Consider the following 18,057-nt stretch of genomic DNA (forward strand, 5'->3'; position numbering starts at 1 on the left):
CTCAGTGAAAGTATCAGATGACTGGGCAAAATGTAAATAAAAGCAATCCTCTGAAGACCACAGCGTGGCCTTTTCTGGTCACTGAAAGATTGGAAGATTTTAAAATGCCAAGGACAAAACATTTTCAATAAACTAAAAATTGCTTTTCAGAGATACAGCCCAGGGGCTTAAGTGTTGCTCTTTTGGCTACACCCATTTAAATTGCTTTTCAGACAAATGTGTAAAAATGCTTCCCGTATAAATGTGTTATTTTATGGTTTGATGAATGAGACCCAATATGCAGAGATGAGCCCTTCTAGACACATTAATCACCAGGAGTATAGCACCTCACATTAAGCTGCTTAAACGTGGATTATCACTGTTTATTCTCCTCTAAGAGGCCCCCGTTTTCATGCCTGGATAGACCAGCCAGCGATGCCTCACAACACAAAAATCGATAGCTGCTGCAGCTGGAGCAGAATGAAGATACAGTGAACCCTGTTCCCTCCTCCAGTATTGTTTTAGTTTGATCTTGTGTGGCATTATTATGATATCAAAGTGTTTTGACAGGACTGCGTCAAGGTTCACAGTTGAGGTCTAGTTTAGCTGCGGCTCCTAAATTGGTTTATAAGAAGATTAGAAAAAGAGAGTCATGTGTGAAAGAGCAGTGACAGCCAAACAAACTGTGACATGCTTCATTTGAATTTTGCATATGGACGCTGAACACTAACATATTTGGGTCCAAACAATATACAAGAAAGTATAATCCATGAGTAAAAACGAGTATGTTTTATGAAGTGTCCCATTTAGTTTGAACGTTACACAAAGTCTAGTGAGAGAAAAGTATCCGATTTTGTAAACCTTTAAAAAGCATTTATTTTTTTTCTTTTGTTATTAACTTCACACGTTTCACACATTTCAATTATAAAAAGCAATCAAATCACGCTTAATGGCTTTACATAACTGTGTTTATCGCTCCGTGTCTAACCCTCATTCACCTGCCTGTGAACTCCTGCAGAGGCACATTCATATTCATTCATTCAGATACAGTGTTAGTGTAATGAACGCCTGACTTGACACTTAAAATGCATTGCTCAGCCGTGCATTTATGATATGAAGAGCTTGATCCCGACATGATAATTACAGATGTAAGAAATTAAAGCTTTTTGATGGTAATGCTAATGGATATTGTAAAAAGCAGCTAACGACTTATTTGTGTGAAAAGATGATAAAACAAGACGTGTTTGGTTGCTAAGAAGCAGAGAGAATGTCGCTCTAATCTTGGCCTTACATTCGTACCTTTTACTGACTGCACTTTGATGTGATCACATATAGTTGTGCTCTAACAGTTAAAATCCTCCCCCTTACACAGGTGTGGGAGGAAGGAAAATGAGCCCAAAGTAGAGGCTGTGACTGAAAAGAAATGAAAGGTCTTTTTCTACCTGTAACAAGCATCTGCAGATTGTAAGGAGGATCTCTTTATATGGTGTCAGACACCTTCAAAGGCAGTTCCTTGTTCTGCTTCAGTACAAGACTATTTGCTGGCAATGCTAATGAATCCTGCAGTGATTGGCTAGCAACTCATCTAAAACATGACTGAATGACTTGAAGAGAAAAGATCCTACTCACCTTTATTTATTAAACTTTTATTGAACTTTGATCAGTTTGATATGCCTCTTTATGTCATGAAATAACCCATGGAACCATGCTAACCAACAGACGTGTGGACTCACATCACAAATTTGATGACTGTAGACGCGACTTGATGAAATCTAAAAGACTTGCAACTTGACTTGGACCAGCGACTCCTGACTTCACATGCACTTGAGCTTTTTGACTTGAAAATACTTGATACTTTACCCCAAAGATAAAACAAAAAAAAGTTTTATAAAAAGTCACCTGAAAATAAGAATAGCTGTGTTTTCATTACCTCAGAATGAGCCATTTATTGTTACTTAATGAGCTGGTCCTCGTCCACGGAGTCCGCCATGTTGCACTGCCATGTTTCTACAGTAGCCCAAAATGGACAAACCAAACGCTGGTGCTAGATAGGGCCATTCATGTTTTCACATCAGCCACAGTAGCTAGCAGCCCCTCTGCGACAAGCATTATCGAAAAAACACATTTTTAACGTGAAACTGCTTTACTCAGTGATTTTACTTATTTAAATCATCATGTCTGTTTATTTCGGAGAGGAGGAGACCTCTGTGGATAATTTGGCTCGAGGTAAAAAACCTCTTGAACGTCTGGATCTTAACTTATCAGAGAAAAAAGGTTAGCACAGATTGGCAGATGCTAGGCTAGCAGCCTGTCTCCGATGAGCCCCACAGTGTCGAATAAACAGAGCTTTGTAGCATGAAACTGCTTTATTCTGTGTTTTTACTGGTTTTAATCACCTGGTTCTTTTGTTTTGGAGAGGAGGAGACCTCTGCAAATAATTCTGCTCCTGGTGAGAACCTCTTGAACAGTGAACACTGAAGGAATTCTAACCGAGAGAAGGTTCAGCTGGTTGCAATGTGCAACTCTCACCACTAGATGGCACTAAATCCCCTCAAATCTTACACACTGCTCCTTTAAGGCAAAAATAAACTTACAGAATATGTCTTACAAAAATGGGAAGAGAAATGAATAGACATTATTTCAGTATGAGATGAGATAAATACAATAAGACAGAAATATACAGAATTTATTCTGTTGTGAACCTAGTTAATGATGCTACATGCTATGAAAGTACAATGTCAGCACTACTTTTTTATGATGAAGTTCAGTTGCACTTTTTTTAACAAACTAGTTTCAACAAATTAATACAATTTTTAAAAAGCACTCATGAGTTTTGCATATTTTTATTTGTTTGTTAAGATACAGTAGCATTGCATTTGGTGAAGTGAGCATTATGACTTGTTTAGGACTCAAAACTCTTGCATGGACTTGAGACTTGACTGTGACTTGCAAAATAATGTGTGTGTGTGTGTGTGTGTGTGTGTGTGTGTGTGGAGAGAAGGAGAGATTCAACGATCTCTCAGTAATTGCTTGCTGAAATGACACCAATAGAGACGGGAGCCAGCTAGGTCAGAATAGTCTAGTTGCCTTCATCAAAATCAATAAATCCGCCACTAGACTGAGAAAGTGTGTGTGTGTGTGTGTGTGTGTGTGTGTGTGTGTGTGTGTGTGTGTGTGTGTGTGTGTGTGTGTGTGTGTGTGCGCTTGATACTCAATTCCTGTTTTCCTCCTCCTCTCGCTCATCACTCTGCGCCGTCTCTCTCTCTGGTCCGTGGATCAGACTTCCTCAATAAGAGGTGACACCAACAGGGACGCTATTTATTTGGGGCCGATCCATTATTCATAACTGTAGCGAGGGGCAGAGAATAGCGGCCTATTAGTGGGCACAAACTTCATTTTTACAGTCCTTCTGGACACTCATTATAATGTCCCGGAAATTTTGGCTTAAAGGATTTTTCAGGGGAAAAAAAATAAAAAAGAGGAAGTGGTGTTTGGACTTAAATAAAGCACGGTGGCTCAAAATAATCAGGGAGTTGTGAAATGAGGATTGGCTACCTCATGGCAGTATTCAGGCAGTGTGGGAGGAGGAGAGAGGGTTTCTCCCCATGTATCTCTCTGCGGACTGAAAATTTAAATTCATCACTTTTCATCTCCTGAGGAAAGTTTTAAATTTCTGTCAGTGCAGTTTTGAGAGCTTTTTGATTTCTCTGCTAGAGTGGTAAACCCTCGGTCTGTCAAATCATCTGATATTTTGTGTGACTTAAAAAAGTCATGAGATAAAAAAGAGAAAATGAGGTATAAACAGGAAGAGTTTGGTTACTAGGGTAACCCCAGTTCTCTGGGAAGACAGTGAGGTATTTCACGGTAGGTCACCATGGAAGCAGTGCTTTGAGCTAAATGCTAACTGTTTACCAGATGTAATGTTTACCACCCTCACCATCTTAGACTGGTTAAGTTGGGAAAGTCATCAATTTCGATCGATGTTCTGTTATACAAGTAAGTACAATAAGTATCGGATCAACTAAAATTTCGACCTAATGATGCTGCTGTTAGAGGAATCAACCTGCTTTCATTCCGTCACACCCCTCCGCGTCTGATAACGATGTACAGGGAACCCTTTAGTGTCTCTATGTGATGCACAGCTGAAACACATTTTAACACGTGGTTACTGTTGTAGAGTGGTCGCAGTGAAGTTTAGGCAACAAAACTACTTAGGTTTATATAAAAAAAGAGCATGTTTTGGGTTAAACTATGTAGGTTTGTTACGTAAATCAGTGATTAAAACAACAGTGACTTTTGGTTTCACACGGGACATGAATTGCAGTCTTGTGGATGAAAGTCCGGTTTTGTTTGACCCATCTCCCTCCCCTCTGTCTTGCCTTATGCAGACTTTCTCGCTCTTTATACTACGGTAGTTGCTTTCCTCATCAGGTACTGCTGCAGAGTGGTTACAGTGGAGTTAGCTGAAAGCTTGGTGCGTCCGTCTGAATGGTGCCTTTGGCATCAATATCACACGCTGAGGGGTGTGACAAAGCATCTGTTTTTGACGACTTGGGGATAAGAACGGCATGGAGGGAAGGTTGACTAAGTTGGTTGGCTACTATGAATTCTTAAGTAAAAGAGAAAAAGGGCGTTTAGGTTCATTTAGAAACTTAATTGCCCATGATGTTGAAAATTGTAAGTAATAAGACAACTGTCAAAACAGTAAAACACTGGAAGAGCTTGGAGTTCAATCATATGTAGTCAAATACAGTTCAATAGGCCTGTTACAAAAAGTACAGTACGATGTGCAAATTGAGCAAGGGGTGGGGTGAGGGGGGTGGCTCTGTATGATTGACTTTATATTTAATCATCTAACTGCACTTGGGACGCATGATATCTTGTAGTCGTGCGGCAGTCTAAGGCACCTTCATGAGGAAAGCAATTTACATTGTTGCTACAATGGATGGGACGGATCACTTAAGAGCTTTCTTTGTGGTATTCACTCCATGTCTGCCACTTAGCTCTCCCAGGACTTTTTTGAGCTTTTATTAGAAATTGACAGATTTTTACAAGATTGATTTTCAATTAGAAAAATGCCTTTAACCACTTTCAAGGCATGAGCTCTTGAGGAACTCCAGATACGGGTCTGTGTTTTTCCGAGATAACTCTTTACAACTTCCTTGTCTTTTGATATGAGCTCTGTATCAGATCAGGGGATCATGAGGTCATACATTTTGAGGATAAAAGTAATGCCTGCACACTTACTTCATACCATAAAATTTTAATGGAGACATTTTGATCCCTCTTGGATCTCTGTCAGGTCAAAACGTTTGAAAAGGTGAAACCACACCTACAGTTAAACATAATGCACATAATAGGCTAACAAGCTCTATGATGGTGCATGTGGCTCACCACCTAAAAAACAATAATACAGGCCATATTACAAAATATCAAATATACATCTAATCTATAAAACATGAAATCAAGCTCATTATCTCATATATCCGTCTACATCACCTACATTTGAAAATATATTGCATTAAGTTGGAGGCAAAACAGAAGAAATCTTAAATACATGTACAGAATTTCAGTCTACAAGTTGGACCTCAATCCAAAGTGCCATTTATGATTTGCATAACACTTAAAATGACCGATAAGTGCCAGGGACTAATAAATACAGCAAATGTTTACATGTGTAATCACATTTTATTGAGTGAAAGTCAACCTGAAACCACCTACATCAACAGCAACAACCTACAACAATCAATTTGTCTTTGAGAAAAAATAGTTATATTCCTCAGGCTTTAATCACACAGGCCTGTCACTCAATTACGCAGATAAACTGAGCTTCTGTTTCCGCTCCGTGTCTTTAGGTGCAGGGTTGCTTTTCTGTTTAGATTCAGATTAATGATTGAGCCTTTTGTGAGAGTTTATCTGGAGTACCTGCGTAATGTCCAGCATTTACCAAGGGAGGCGTTGTCTTGGCTGTTTGATGAATGTTTACTATCTCCTCTGCTTACACACATACACACACACACACACACATATTCACTCAAATGCACACACTCACACAGGAGTCCATTCTCTCAGCCCTTTCGGAGATACTTGTTAGGCATAGCAATGAGATATTGGGCCAGCGGAAGTAAGAAAGAGGCACATTCATCACCAGCCGCGAGTATCAGTTTGCACACATACACACACATTTTGTCTAGAAAGCGGCGCTTCATGCATTGCAAATGAATCAGTCGCTCAGTAACATTGTTAAATATTCCATTCATATGTTATCGTCTTGGGACAGTGCAGATACAGGGTGTGTGGGGTGTGTTTGTGTGTGTGTGTTTCTGTAAAACTATTCACCCTGAACACGGCTTTAGATCCCTTAAAAGAATAGTTTCACATTTTGGGAAACACTCTTGGGAGTTAGATATACTTTAAATATAATGCTACCCTGAGCAGCCAGAAGAGTTTGGTTATCAGGGTATCTCCTGTTCTCTGGTAAGTCATTGAGGTATGTCGCAATAGGTCACTTTTCGTTCAAATAAACACAAGACATTTGTGCTCTAGAGAAAGGATCCACACTCAGTGAATCACCTCATAAGCCCTATGATAAGCTATTATGGCAAGGCTTAACTATACAGACCAGTGAGCAGTGATAACTAGCATGTCTTTGGGGTCATCAGGTGGGAACCTCCTTTCACCAGTGTTTCGTCTAGTTGGTCCCACGACACCTCCAGGAGGCTAGACAGTGATCTCTGGCGTCCCAGAGACACTCCCCTAATGCCAGGTCTCACTGCTCCCCTCACCAACCCAACAACCTCCTTTACCTTACTTACGCATGGCTTTCTCAGCCCAAACAGCACTGCCACCTTCAACAAACCCAGGCTCCGTTTATGCAAACTCCAGGTAGTGACCGTGCTGATACTACCTTTCCTAGCACATTCACCATACCCTATTTCATATGCTACATATCATAACTCCAATATAAGCTAAAGTTAAAGGAGATAGAGAAGATAAACTCACAGGCTTTCTCAGCCCACTATAGGAAAGCAGGTACTTTGAGCTAAATGCTAACATCTGCATGCTAACATGCTGCTGTTTAGCAGATGTAGGGCACTATTTAGATAGTCTAAAACGCAAAGCGCCAGGCGTGCGGCGCATGGGCGTGTCCCAGTCACTTGCTAGTTGGACAGCGCGTTTTTAGACTGTGCGCCATGGCGGAGAGTCTAAAAGGGTTGGACTGACTCTGTGAATTAGTCATGGGTGTGTTTTGGGCGTACCATTCAATCATTCAACCTTCACCTCTCATTCCCTTTAAAAGAGGCGCGATTGGAGCGCATGGCGGAGAGCTAGTTAGATGGCAGACCTACCAACTGGAAAGAGTGAGCGTTTTACAGCTCAGGAGACGGATCTCCTAGTGCAGGAGGTGAAGGCCCGTCAGAACCAGATCTACGGGGACAGCAGACAGGCACCCAAGCTCCCCGAGGTAAAGCAGGCGTGGGATCACTAATACAAGAAAGATCTTACTAAATATCTGTGGAATATTATTCAAACCTGTTTTCATCATATAACAGAGCACAGTCAGGACTGCCGCAGAGCTCCCCAAGGTGCTGATCCTGCAGCTAGGACCTGTTCAGCGTTTTCTCCCCCACCCACGTTTAATTGTTTTCACATGTTTCCTAAAGCTGTGTTCTGCCTTTTATTTACACTCAGATAACAATATAATAATATAATATAATGTAGCCTAGTATAACATGTTAAAATAAATGCAATGTGTGGGCTTTGGTTTTCAATCAAAAAAATGATTGATTGGTCAGATAATTTCACAATTTCATTTGTCATTATTACAAATTATGATGATCATTATTACTGCGATTAGATCATTCTGATTAATGACTGACCATTAAGACGTGTTTCTGATAAATATTTTAATGTGCACAATAATAACCTTTCACATTGTAATCATATTTTTATTTGTTATCTTTTGCATATGTGTGGCTGCTCCGTGTGTGTCTGAGCAGAGTGCACGCGCGTTGTGCACCCGCCTAGAGACGCATATTACTAACTTGTTTAACAGCGAAATACTGCGCCGTTGACTTTAGACCAGGTTTTTGTTGGTCACTGGCGCATTTGCTTTTTACGTCATCTAACTAGCAACGCGCCATGACTGCGCCTGACCACTCCTCATTTTTAGACCAACACACCCAGAGAAGCGCAAGTTCATTTGCTAGTTAGACGACGAGGGCGCAGGGCGTGAAAATGACAACTGCGCCTGCATCTAAATAGCAATGACACTTGCGACATGGATTATGCGCCCTCCGCCGTCCGCTTTAGACCATCTAAATAGGGCCCGTAATGTTTACCACCCTTACCATCTTAGATTGGCATGTTAGCATAGAATTTTTTGCAGATTAGCACTAAACATGCAACATTGATGACAACTGACGGGAAAGTCATCTGTTTTGCAGATATTTTGTCATAAACCAAAGTATTGGATCAACTAAAATTTTGACCTAATGATGCTGTTGCTAGAGGAAAAACCCGTTCTCATTTACCCCTCGGCATCTGATAGCGACGCACATGGCACCCTTTAGTGTCTCTATGTGATGCACAGCTGAAACACATTGTAACACATGGTTACTGTCATGAAGTGGTCGCAGTGAAGTTTAGGCAACAAAACAAACTAAAAGCATTTTAACATAATGCTACCCTGAGCAGCCAGTTAGCTTAGCTTAGCATAAAGAGTAGATGCAAGGGATAGGGCTGGCCTGGTGCTGCACCTCTAAAGCTCCCCAATTAACATGTTGTATCTCATTTATTTAATCCGTACAAAAGATGAACTGTATAAACAACAAGGGGTTATGTGCTGGACTATTTCTTGGTTCCTCCAGTTGTCAGGCAGTAGACTCCAGTAAGTGACTGGGCCCAGCCACAAGCCACGAACTGAGTTGACCGTATTCAAGTACAAAAAGTTTGAAAACCAATATGTTGCAGCATGCAGCAATACCAGTTATAGCCAGGTTAGCCTTTGTTGGCAATACCAGTTGATATACAGTAAATGCATTACACTGTAATGCGGCTTCCAAATAAGTTCAAAAATAGCCGCCTGCAGATGCCATAACTAGAGATATGACAAACTTGCTGTCTTTGGTTTAATTTTACTCAGTGTTGATGATCCAGGGTTCTTTGGTTGGTTTAAGAGTTGATTGATTTTCAGGCTGTATGGAGAGTTGCAGGACGACGCTATAAACTGATTATCTTGACTGTTGCATTAAAAACAATGAAAACAGAAATCCGCAAACAAGCATTCCCCAAATAAACAGGCTTTTACAAAAAAAAAAGTTCAAATCAATAGGTTATTAAATAACTTCATCAAACAAACAAAAAAATAATTAACAAAATACACAGCGGTTTAAGACTGTAACCCTGTGGTGTCTTCACACACACGGTAGCACACCAGCCTTTAATTAAAGGCTCCCAAGATGCCAGCTCAGGTGGCGCATTAACTCAAAAACTAATAGGAAACTAGGACTTGCTAGAAATGGCTCTAACACGCTGCATTTTGAGCATACAAACACCATAGCAACATGTCCACAGATAGAGGTTGGACAGGACAGCGTGTACGACTGTTGTAATGAGACGCAAATAAGACAGAGGTGCTAATAAACAGTACATTACTACAGTTTTCACTATTGCTGATGCAGCCATCTTGGATTTTGAGGTCAGGCTTGGTGAAGTTCCTCTGACTTATAGCCCCCAATAAAACAACTGGTGACTTATGACAGGCCACTATGACCTCTCAGGGTCATGTGACAACCTAGAATTACCGCTTGTAAGCTAATCTGTTAGCATGATCACGGCTAGCTGACCACTGTTGGCTGTGCGACCTGTCACAATGTCATCTAATAGACCACACTGACTGAGGGTTTGCCATGTTGTTTTATAAGCTTCATTTGTAAAAGAAAATTCCTACAGAGCTGCTGGAAGTCTTTGTTAATAACTAGAAGCTAAGTGTGCATGATTATTCATGATGGATGTAAGGTCATATTTTGGAGGGAAGTTAGTGTCGTCTGTTTCTCTCATGATCATTGATATTTTTAGAAAGTTTGAATCCTAATTTTGTCAAAACTAAAGATGAAAGTCTAAACTAGAATATTTTTTTTTATTTGTTTGTGGTTTCATGCATTTCTTCACTGTTTACCTTCTTCATCAGTACAAGTAAAGTAAGTAACAAGGCTATCAAAAACTAGCCTACTGACACAGACTTGTTTGTCAGTCATGTGATCCTCACCCTGTAGCTGGTAGCGGTCCATCAGAAGTCTCCTGTGAGTTTTTGTGTGTTACTCAGTGAGCTTTAGAGGTGTTGGTGTCACCTTTGTACCGAGCCAGACCAGCTGTCTCCCCTTGTGTCCTGTCCTTGTGCTCATCTACGCCAACCAGCTGCTCCTGGTGGTATCATATTTAGCAAACAGATGTGAGAGAGGTACCAGTCTTCTTATCAAAGGTAAGAAAGCGAATAAGCGAGTCTCCCAAATTGTTCACCTATTCCTTTGAGACGTTTTTCTACAATAGGGTCAAGTGGGCCAGCTCAAAATATATGACACCAGAACAAAATAACCCTCAGTAACCGGCATGAAAAGCTATTGTTGAGATCCTAAACCAGAAATGTTTTCCTATGAGACCCTCGGTGGAATTAAAATAGAGCTTTACTTAGCCCAGTTAGGACTCAGTCTGGAAATCAGGCTAATGAATATGTAAGGAGGACTGTCTTTGGCTCGCCCTCTAACTCTCTGAAATAAAAGATAAGTGAGACCAATAGCTTTGAAACAATCATACAGTCGCCTACAGATTGAGTACATGCATTTTATATCCTCGCTATGTCTGTGGGGATTAGTTTATTGCTTTTAATCTCCGCTGCTTCATAGATTCGTCTAAAGATTTCTCTTTTCTCATTCACTTTATTTTTAATATCAGTATATCTTGCCCCCTCCATCTGTCACTCTCTTTCTCAGATATGTATTTATCTCCCTGCCAACCTATCCTCTATTTTTCTCCCCTGCCATCCAGCCCTCATTTCAGTTAATACCGCCTGCTTTTCCTCCTCTCCTTCCCTTTCTTCCCTTGCACTTTTCTCTTAAACTAATTCCCCTTCTTTTTTAGATAGGAGTGCCAATCCTTGGAACCCATAATTCTATTTATATCTTATTGTATTATATTGTTCAAGGGAAGGATGCTTGACAACATTTTTCCTGCGACCATTCATGCCAATAAAGCACTTTTTGATTTGATTTGCGGGAGACAGAAGGAGAAAGCGATGCAGAGGGAGGAGAGAGATCTTCACTAGTCAGTTCTGACAAGGCTCTGTAGACTCAGTGGTCCATGTCGGACTGAAGTGTCAACTCCAGTTGTACATCCAAGCATATCATTAAGAAGACGTCTTTTGTTAGAGTCAGTCACAGCTGTCTTTTGAAAAGTGAATGTGCTCGCCTGGGCGTTTGCACACATCAGCTCTTTCTCTGTTCGCACACCAAAAATGGCATTTTTAAGACAAGAGTGTTGTAAACATGCTGTTAGACGCTCGCACGCCGTGGCCTCATTTCCATCCTGACTGGCTGCAAAAACTGATACTACTATGCGGGTGACAGGAGAGTTTGTGTTATGAATCCGTTTTGATGCCAGGGGTTGCATCACAAACTGAACTGAAGTGCAGCAGCAGCACTGTGAAACTGTCTGACACACTGTGTGAATTATTTTCCCATCTTCAACACTAAAATCAGAGCAGATTCTAACGTAAGAGCAGATTCTGATGTAACTGCTGAATTGCAGCCAATGGGGAAGGATATTCCAGCATAATTCAAACAAACTGAGGCGGATGTGATGGATAATACTGTTCACTGAGTCACAGTGCAGCGCCATAGCACCACCTGTTGGCCAATATCTACATGGTAAAGGAAACTGGATGTGCTTCATTTCTAATAATCCAACAGAATGGTTTGAAAGTACTGAACACACAGTCACCTAGAAAAAAGACTTTCCCCCTTTTTTGCCTCTCTTGCAACTTCCAATATGTATTTACCAGTGTTGTAGTAGCTGAGCTTGGTCTCAAGACAACTTTTTGGTGGTCTCGGTCTTGTCCTAGAATCAACCGCATTTTTACTTGGTCTTGTCTTGATCTTAGGATTTTACTTCAAGACCATTCAAGACCACAACTGTAGGGATATCACTAAACTCCTTGAGTGTTGAATAAAGATGGCAAGATCATTTCAGCTCTGCAATGCCTTTTAAATAATTTATTAAGACATTCCTCATTGTACATTTATACATAAATATATGGCAATTAAAAAGATGAATGAAGAGGACTCTTGAGGAATGTTTTTGTGAGTGTTCTTATGGGAAAGTAGATCTTTCAGATCAGCTTGAGGAGTGCATATGGTTTGCATTGCCACATTTTGTGTGTGTGTGTCATGCAGTGTGGGACTCCCACTGGTCTGGTCTTGGTCTCAACCCCTGAAAGACTTAGCCTTGTCTTGGTCTTGATGCCCTCTGGTCTTGGTCATAGCTTGGTCTTGGTTTAGACCTATCAGACCTATCTCCACGGCACTGTGTCAGAGCTAGAGGAAGGTCTGGAACCACCCTTTAAAAACTGTCTTGGGTGTCTTGGGCAGCGCTAAGCCCAGGATGCAGCGATGGTGCTCTTGAAAAAAACTAGCACGCAGATAGTGCAATGCCAGGAGAATGCCGGCTGAAATAGCTCGTCAATGGCAGGCTGACACCCACAGTCTACATTTGGTGAGTCAGACTGCAGCTTAGGTGGTCTTGACTACAACACTGATATTTACAGTATTGTGATGTGTTATACTTGTTTCCAAGCATCTCTTCTGTACCTTCAGATCCATCATCTGCATGACAAAAAAGTGTGCTTTATTTCAGTGGTTCTCGACCTGAGGGTCATGACTTCTGTTAGGGGTCTCCAATAAATTTGAAGGGTCGCTAGATGATTAACAAAAGAGGAAAGTAAAAAAAACACACTCATGCCAATGCATTTTACGTGTAAATCACTAAATATGTCTTGATGAACCAGTTTCAACTGATTGACGCATGCAATGGGAGACAAATATGCACAGAAGACAGTGTTTTGTTTTAAGGGGTCATGAGCCAAAAAGGTAGAGAACCTCTGCTCTCTTTGATCCCATTAAGCTGCTGGGATCCCCTTTGCCCCAATGAAGGCAGATTTACAGAAACCTTGGCTTTGTCAGCATTGGACCTAAAAGTGAAGAGCCTTTTCTGTCTTATTTGAATCTTTTTTGGCTGCCTTGCACTTGAACTTTGTGTTGTAGGAAGGGTTATCCTTTAAATCCAACAGGAAACATGTCAACTGTCAGTCTTGTAATGATCTGCATTTCCTGAGGCATAATATCAATACCCACTAAGCCAGACCTCCCAGTCTCCAAGCAATCAAACACACTTATATACCCACATAGCCTCACACATGCACTGATATAGAGGAAACGGCTTTCATGTCAAAATTTTATTTTGTTTTTAATCAAATTTTCTTTTTTCCTCCACACCCCTCCCACCTCTCTCTGTCTGTCTTTGTCTTTCACCCTCCAGATTTAATAAAATCCAGAACACGAAGAACACGATGAAGAAGGACGGCATCAGCTCTCTGACCTACAAAGTGCTTCAGGTCAAGAGGTACCCTCTGTACACAAATATCTCTGTGGAGATTGGCAAACCACCGCCCCGGCCTATTAAGGGCTAGAGACAGACGGAGAGGAAGACGAGGGGGTCGACGCACACTGACTGGAGGGAAGAAGATGGGAAGAAGAGAGCTTATGAGAGGGAAATAAAGAGATCACAAATCTAAGACATCTGGAAGGATGATGGAATGAGAGAGAGGAAAAAGTTACAAGCACATTATGGTCTCTTTCTCCCTCTCGACCCCTCTCTCTGTTTTGAATTTTTTTTTTGGATTTCAGCTTGCCATTTCTGGATCCAGGACTCAGGCTCTTTGCAACTTTTTCAAGCAGCCAGTGGCTTCACGCCTCCTACCTTTACCAATCAGTGACTTCAGAATTTTAAGAGTGGGGACCAAAGCTGGGATATCAGTAGCCGACCAAAGGTTGGCGTCAGACTTGGAGGCTGAAACTTGGAATCTTTCCATTAACAATCTTTTGTAAACTGGAGGACATCCAGTGGCATATCGATGGAGGATATTGACAGGAGCTATTGTCAGGGGATTAGAGATCAGACAATGACATCATTTGAAACTTTGGAAAGTTTTCATGGCCTGTTTTGAAACACTGGACAGTATCAAGTGGGATTTCTTGAAATATCTGACCAAGTTCATATAAGCAGAATGAAATGGGCTTTTTACATGGATACAAAGATGATACGAGACGTGGTACCTGCTGGTTTGGGAATGACATATGAGCGGACAACAAACCTTAAAAACGCCATCAAACATTTTACTTTCCGAGCAGTGATGATCAAGAGAATGGGGATTTCTATTAGAGGCAAACTGTAACTAAATATGACAGGCAGTGATGCTTCACTGAACTGTATCTGATGGACTGCATATCGAAGAAAACATCTGACTCTTATCTTGACAAATGATGCTAATGGACGATTTGATATTGACGTCTTTGTCAGGGAGTTTGGATCTAATTACTCAATCAAATCCTCCTCCGGTATCAATTAATGAATGTGTATTGTGCCTGCATTTACAGTGCTGGGACACGCTGATAAAACATGTTCATCAGCAGCAACAAACTCCAGAGAACTCTCTTTTTGTTCACTTTTATACATATATATATGTATATATACATATATATATGTATATATACATATATATATGTATATATACATATATATATGTATATGTATGTACTTTGGAAACCTGGCTTATTGGAGTAATGGAAAAGTTTTGCAACAAAAGTAAACATATTGAAGACATGAAGAGTTTTCTCCTGTTCTGGATGCAGTGTTGTGGAACTACCTTGGGAATGCATTCGAAATCAAATCAAGGAACTGAAGACAGCAAGGCAGATAGATACACTAACAGCTCAGTTGTGATTTTAACCCCATGTGGCACATATTGGAGATTAGGTTTCTGGAAGCTTTGTTTCTATCACTCCCCTTAAAGACAGATTAAAGGTTTATTTTGGTAATCTGGACATTAAATGTACATATTTGTCTCTACGAGATCTAAATGGCTTGAGGTACATTCATATTCCTGAAGGTGCTGGTTTGATTCAGTAAAAATATGCATTTTCAATTAGAAAATTGGACATTTACCACATTTTCTGAACATATATGGGACACAAAGGGGTTAAACTGAGCTGTCAGAATAGAATCATGGCTCATGCTTTACAGGAAAAAGTGTTGTGGATACATAAGCTTCAAACATTTACACTGAATCCACAGACAAGCCGAGCTGAAAAGTACTTTGGAGGTCAATTTTTAGCCTACAATGTAACCTGGACGTCAAAGTTTTTTTAAGTATCACAGTTCATTAAAACTCTATTGCTACTGTTATTACGCCATTTTCTCTCTCTACTATCTTTTTCTTTAAATCTTTAAGAAAAAGATGATTATATCCGGAAAGAGGAAATTAGAAGGTGATAGTCTTCTGTCTATGGAAATTGTGAATTTTAAGGCAGTAATGAGAAGTTATCCTTTGAGCAGTTTGACTGACATCTCTATGGCTGCTTTAGATTTTATCATCATCAGCTGTCACTTTTCTATTGTCACTGTCTATTTTATCACACTTTCCGATTTCATAAATTAATCAAGCATTGTGAGGTTTGTTTTTTATTGAAGCTGTTATTTTTATTTGAGTTTCATAACTTTCCCTGTGTGAAAAATGAACAACTTAATCTGCGTACAGAAGCCTTTGACTGTTTTATGCTTTGATACATCAGTCTTTGTCCTTTGTTTTATTTTTCCTTGTCTCTACTGTTGATGCTGTTACTGTTGACGCCTAAACACCAAACCGATGCCTTCAGAAGTTATCGTTACTAAAGGGGCAAGGAAGCTTATTTTTGATTTAAAGGTCATATTGGGGTGTAAAATCTGTTGATGAAGATGTGTGCTCGTAATGGGTAATACAGAAACTAACCCATGTTTGCTTCAGTTTAAAAAACACACATCAAAGGTTCAGTGTGTAGGATGTAGTGGCATATATTTTGTTTTTCCAACGCATTCTAACTCCAACCTTTCCATGTCCACATACGACATGTAAGGTACCCTGGGTGTGTTGGTTATTGACGCTCTGGGACGCTGTGTCAAGTTCTGCCTGTTACATGCATTGTCTTCTTTCAAGATACACTTCTGTTTTCACAGGAAATTGAACGTCTTCATACAGTCTCTTTCAAAATCAATGCACTACGTCTGTACCTGTTTTTTTCCTTCAACAACAAACACACATGGTTGGGTTTAGAAAAAAGAACAGGGTTTGGCTTTAGAATCTTACGGGACACCAACACCGCTTTCTCGGGTGAAAGTCTGTGTTTGTTGGACCCATCCACCACCAGTCCCGCCCCACCCCAGTTGGAGTTTCGCTGCCTTAACTTTCATCGTTGTCCCGCCATATTCCCCCCGATGCCGTTGGGAGCTGTTAAACTATAACGGCAACCGGCCGCGTATCATACCGACATCAAAGAACGCCTTACTCCATTGGTTTTTACTTCTTTAAATCACCATGTGCTTTTGTTTTGAAGGGAAAGAGATCTTTGCAGATAATTTGGCTCCTGTTAGGAATCTTCTGAACAATGAACACTGAAGGAATCCTAAGTAAGAATCAACATTTGGGAGAAATTTTAGCTGGTTGAAATTTGCAACCTTGCTATATGCCACTAAATCCTACACATTGCTCCTTGAAGATCATAAAAAACTTAAACTATCTCTACCTATCTTTGATGTTTTAAACAGACATAAGATTTGTGTGCTATGTTGTAACTGTTTTGTATCATTCAGAACAATTTTAGGGCTTTTATTTTGTACATTGTTGGCCTCCTCTTTGGTCAGCCTTGAGGCAAAAATGTTCCCATCTGTTTGGCTCAGCATTACCTTCGCCTTGGGTTTGTTGAAAGGTTTGATTACTCCTCACACACACACACACACATGCATTCACACTGTCTCCCTTTTTTCTTTGTATTATCTCCCCTTTTATTGCCTTTTCTTTCTTACTCTGCCAGTCCAGGCTGTATGTGTCAATGGCACTCCGTTGTGCTTCGTGGTGGGCCTACTTCAAGCACAGCTGTGTCTCACAAGAGTGCTTCTTCTTTCAATAGATATCGACAGAGCCTCTCTTTGTGTCTCTGAATCTGTGCCACTTACTGTATCTTTTTTTTTTATCTCAGTACACATCCTCATTTGTGAATCCTTCTGCGTCTCCCCTTCTCTCATTCTCTCCCTCACTTTATCTGATTCCCCTTTTCCTTTTCACCCTCTGTTGATACTTATTTCCAGAGTGCAGAGCTCTCCTGAGTTTGAGTGTCCTCAGTGGGCAGACTACCTACGGAGAGGTCAATACAGCCCCTTCTCTATACTGTTTACAGCTCACCCAGTGCAATATTACCAATTTGTTCACATCTGCCACATATGCCACTTTAAGCTTATGTTTTCATGTGGGATCTGAGGTAGTTAATGTTTGAATGCAGTCATGTTTTTTCCAGATAGATTTCCTTATTATTTGCCTCCAATCAGCTTATTGATTTGAAATCCTTGTAATCAGTACAGAGGCGACAAAATGGCAGCTCTTGCTTTGATTTTTCCCATCCATACAGTATTTAAGCACCTTGGTGATTTAGTGTTTACTCGCATAAAGTGGGGTGACTTGGAAAAAAAAAAGGAACGGTCAAAATTGAAGCAGCAGAGGCCGAGATATCCTGACTTTCAGTCCCTATTCTGGGTCAAGATCCAAACACACTGGGTCTTAATTCTCCACAATTCATCTTAATAGTGTCTCATAGCATTGCGAAGTTGGAGGAGCCATTTCAGGCGTAAAAGTCAAAGCCTCATTCATTTTTTCCCGTAGACGATGTTAGATGATTCACAATTGGGGCTCACTCTCTCTTAACAGTGGACGAATTTAAA

The 18,057-nt window shown here is 40.5% G+C and overlaps 1 protein-coding gene across 1 annotated transcript in view; it reads left to right on the forward strand.

The window, feature by feature from the left end:
- b4galt2 (UDP-Gal:betaGlcNAc beta 1,4- galactosyltransferase, polypeptide 2) overlaps nucleotides 1-18,051 on the forward strand; it is a 270,223-nt gene extending 252,172 nt beyond the window's left edge. The window contains exon 8 of the mRNA XM_050074739.1: nucleotides 13,570-18,051. Within this exon, the coding sequence (XP_049930696.1) occupies nucleotides 13,570-13,720 (151 nt within the window). The 3' untranslated portion in view covers nucleotides 13,721-18,051. The remainder of the gene's footprint in view (nucleotides 1-13,569) is intronic.
- Nucleotides 18,052-18,057: the final 6 nt, after the last annotated feature.

This window comes from Epinephelus moara, chromosome 21, assembly GCF_006386435.1.
Source record: "Epinephelus moara isolate mb chromosome 21, YSFRI_EMoa_1.0, whole genome shotgun sequence".
Lineage (NCBI taxonomy): Eukaryota > Metazoa > Chordata > Actinopteri > Perciformes > Serranidae > Epinephelus > Epinephelus moara.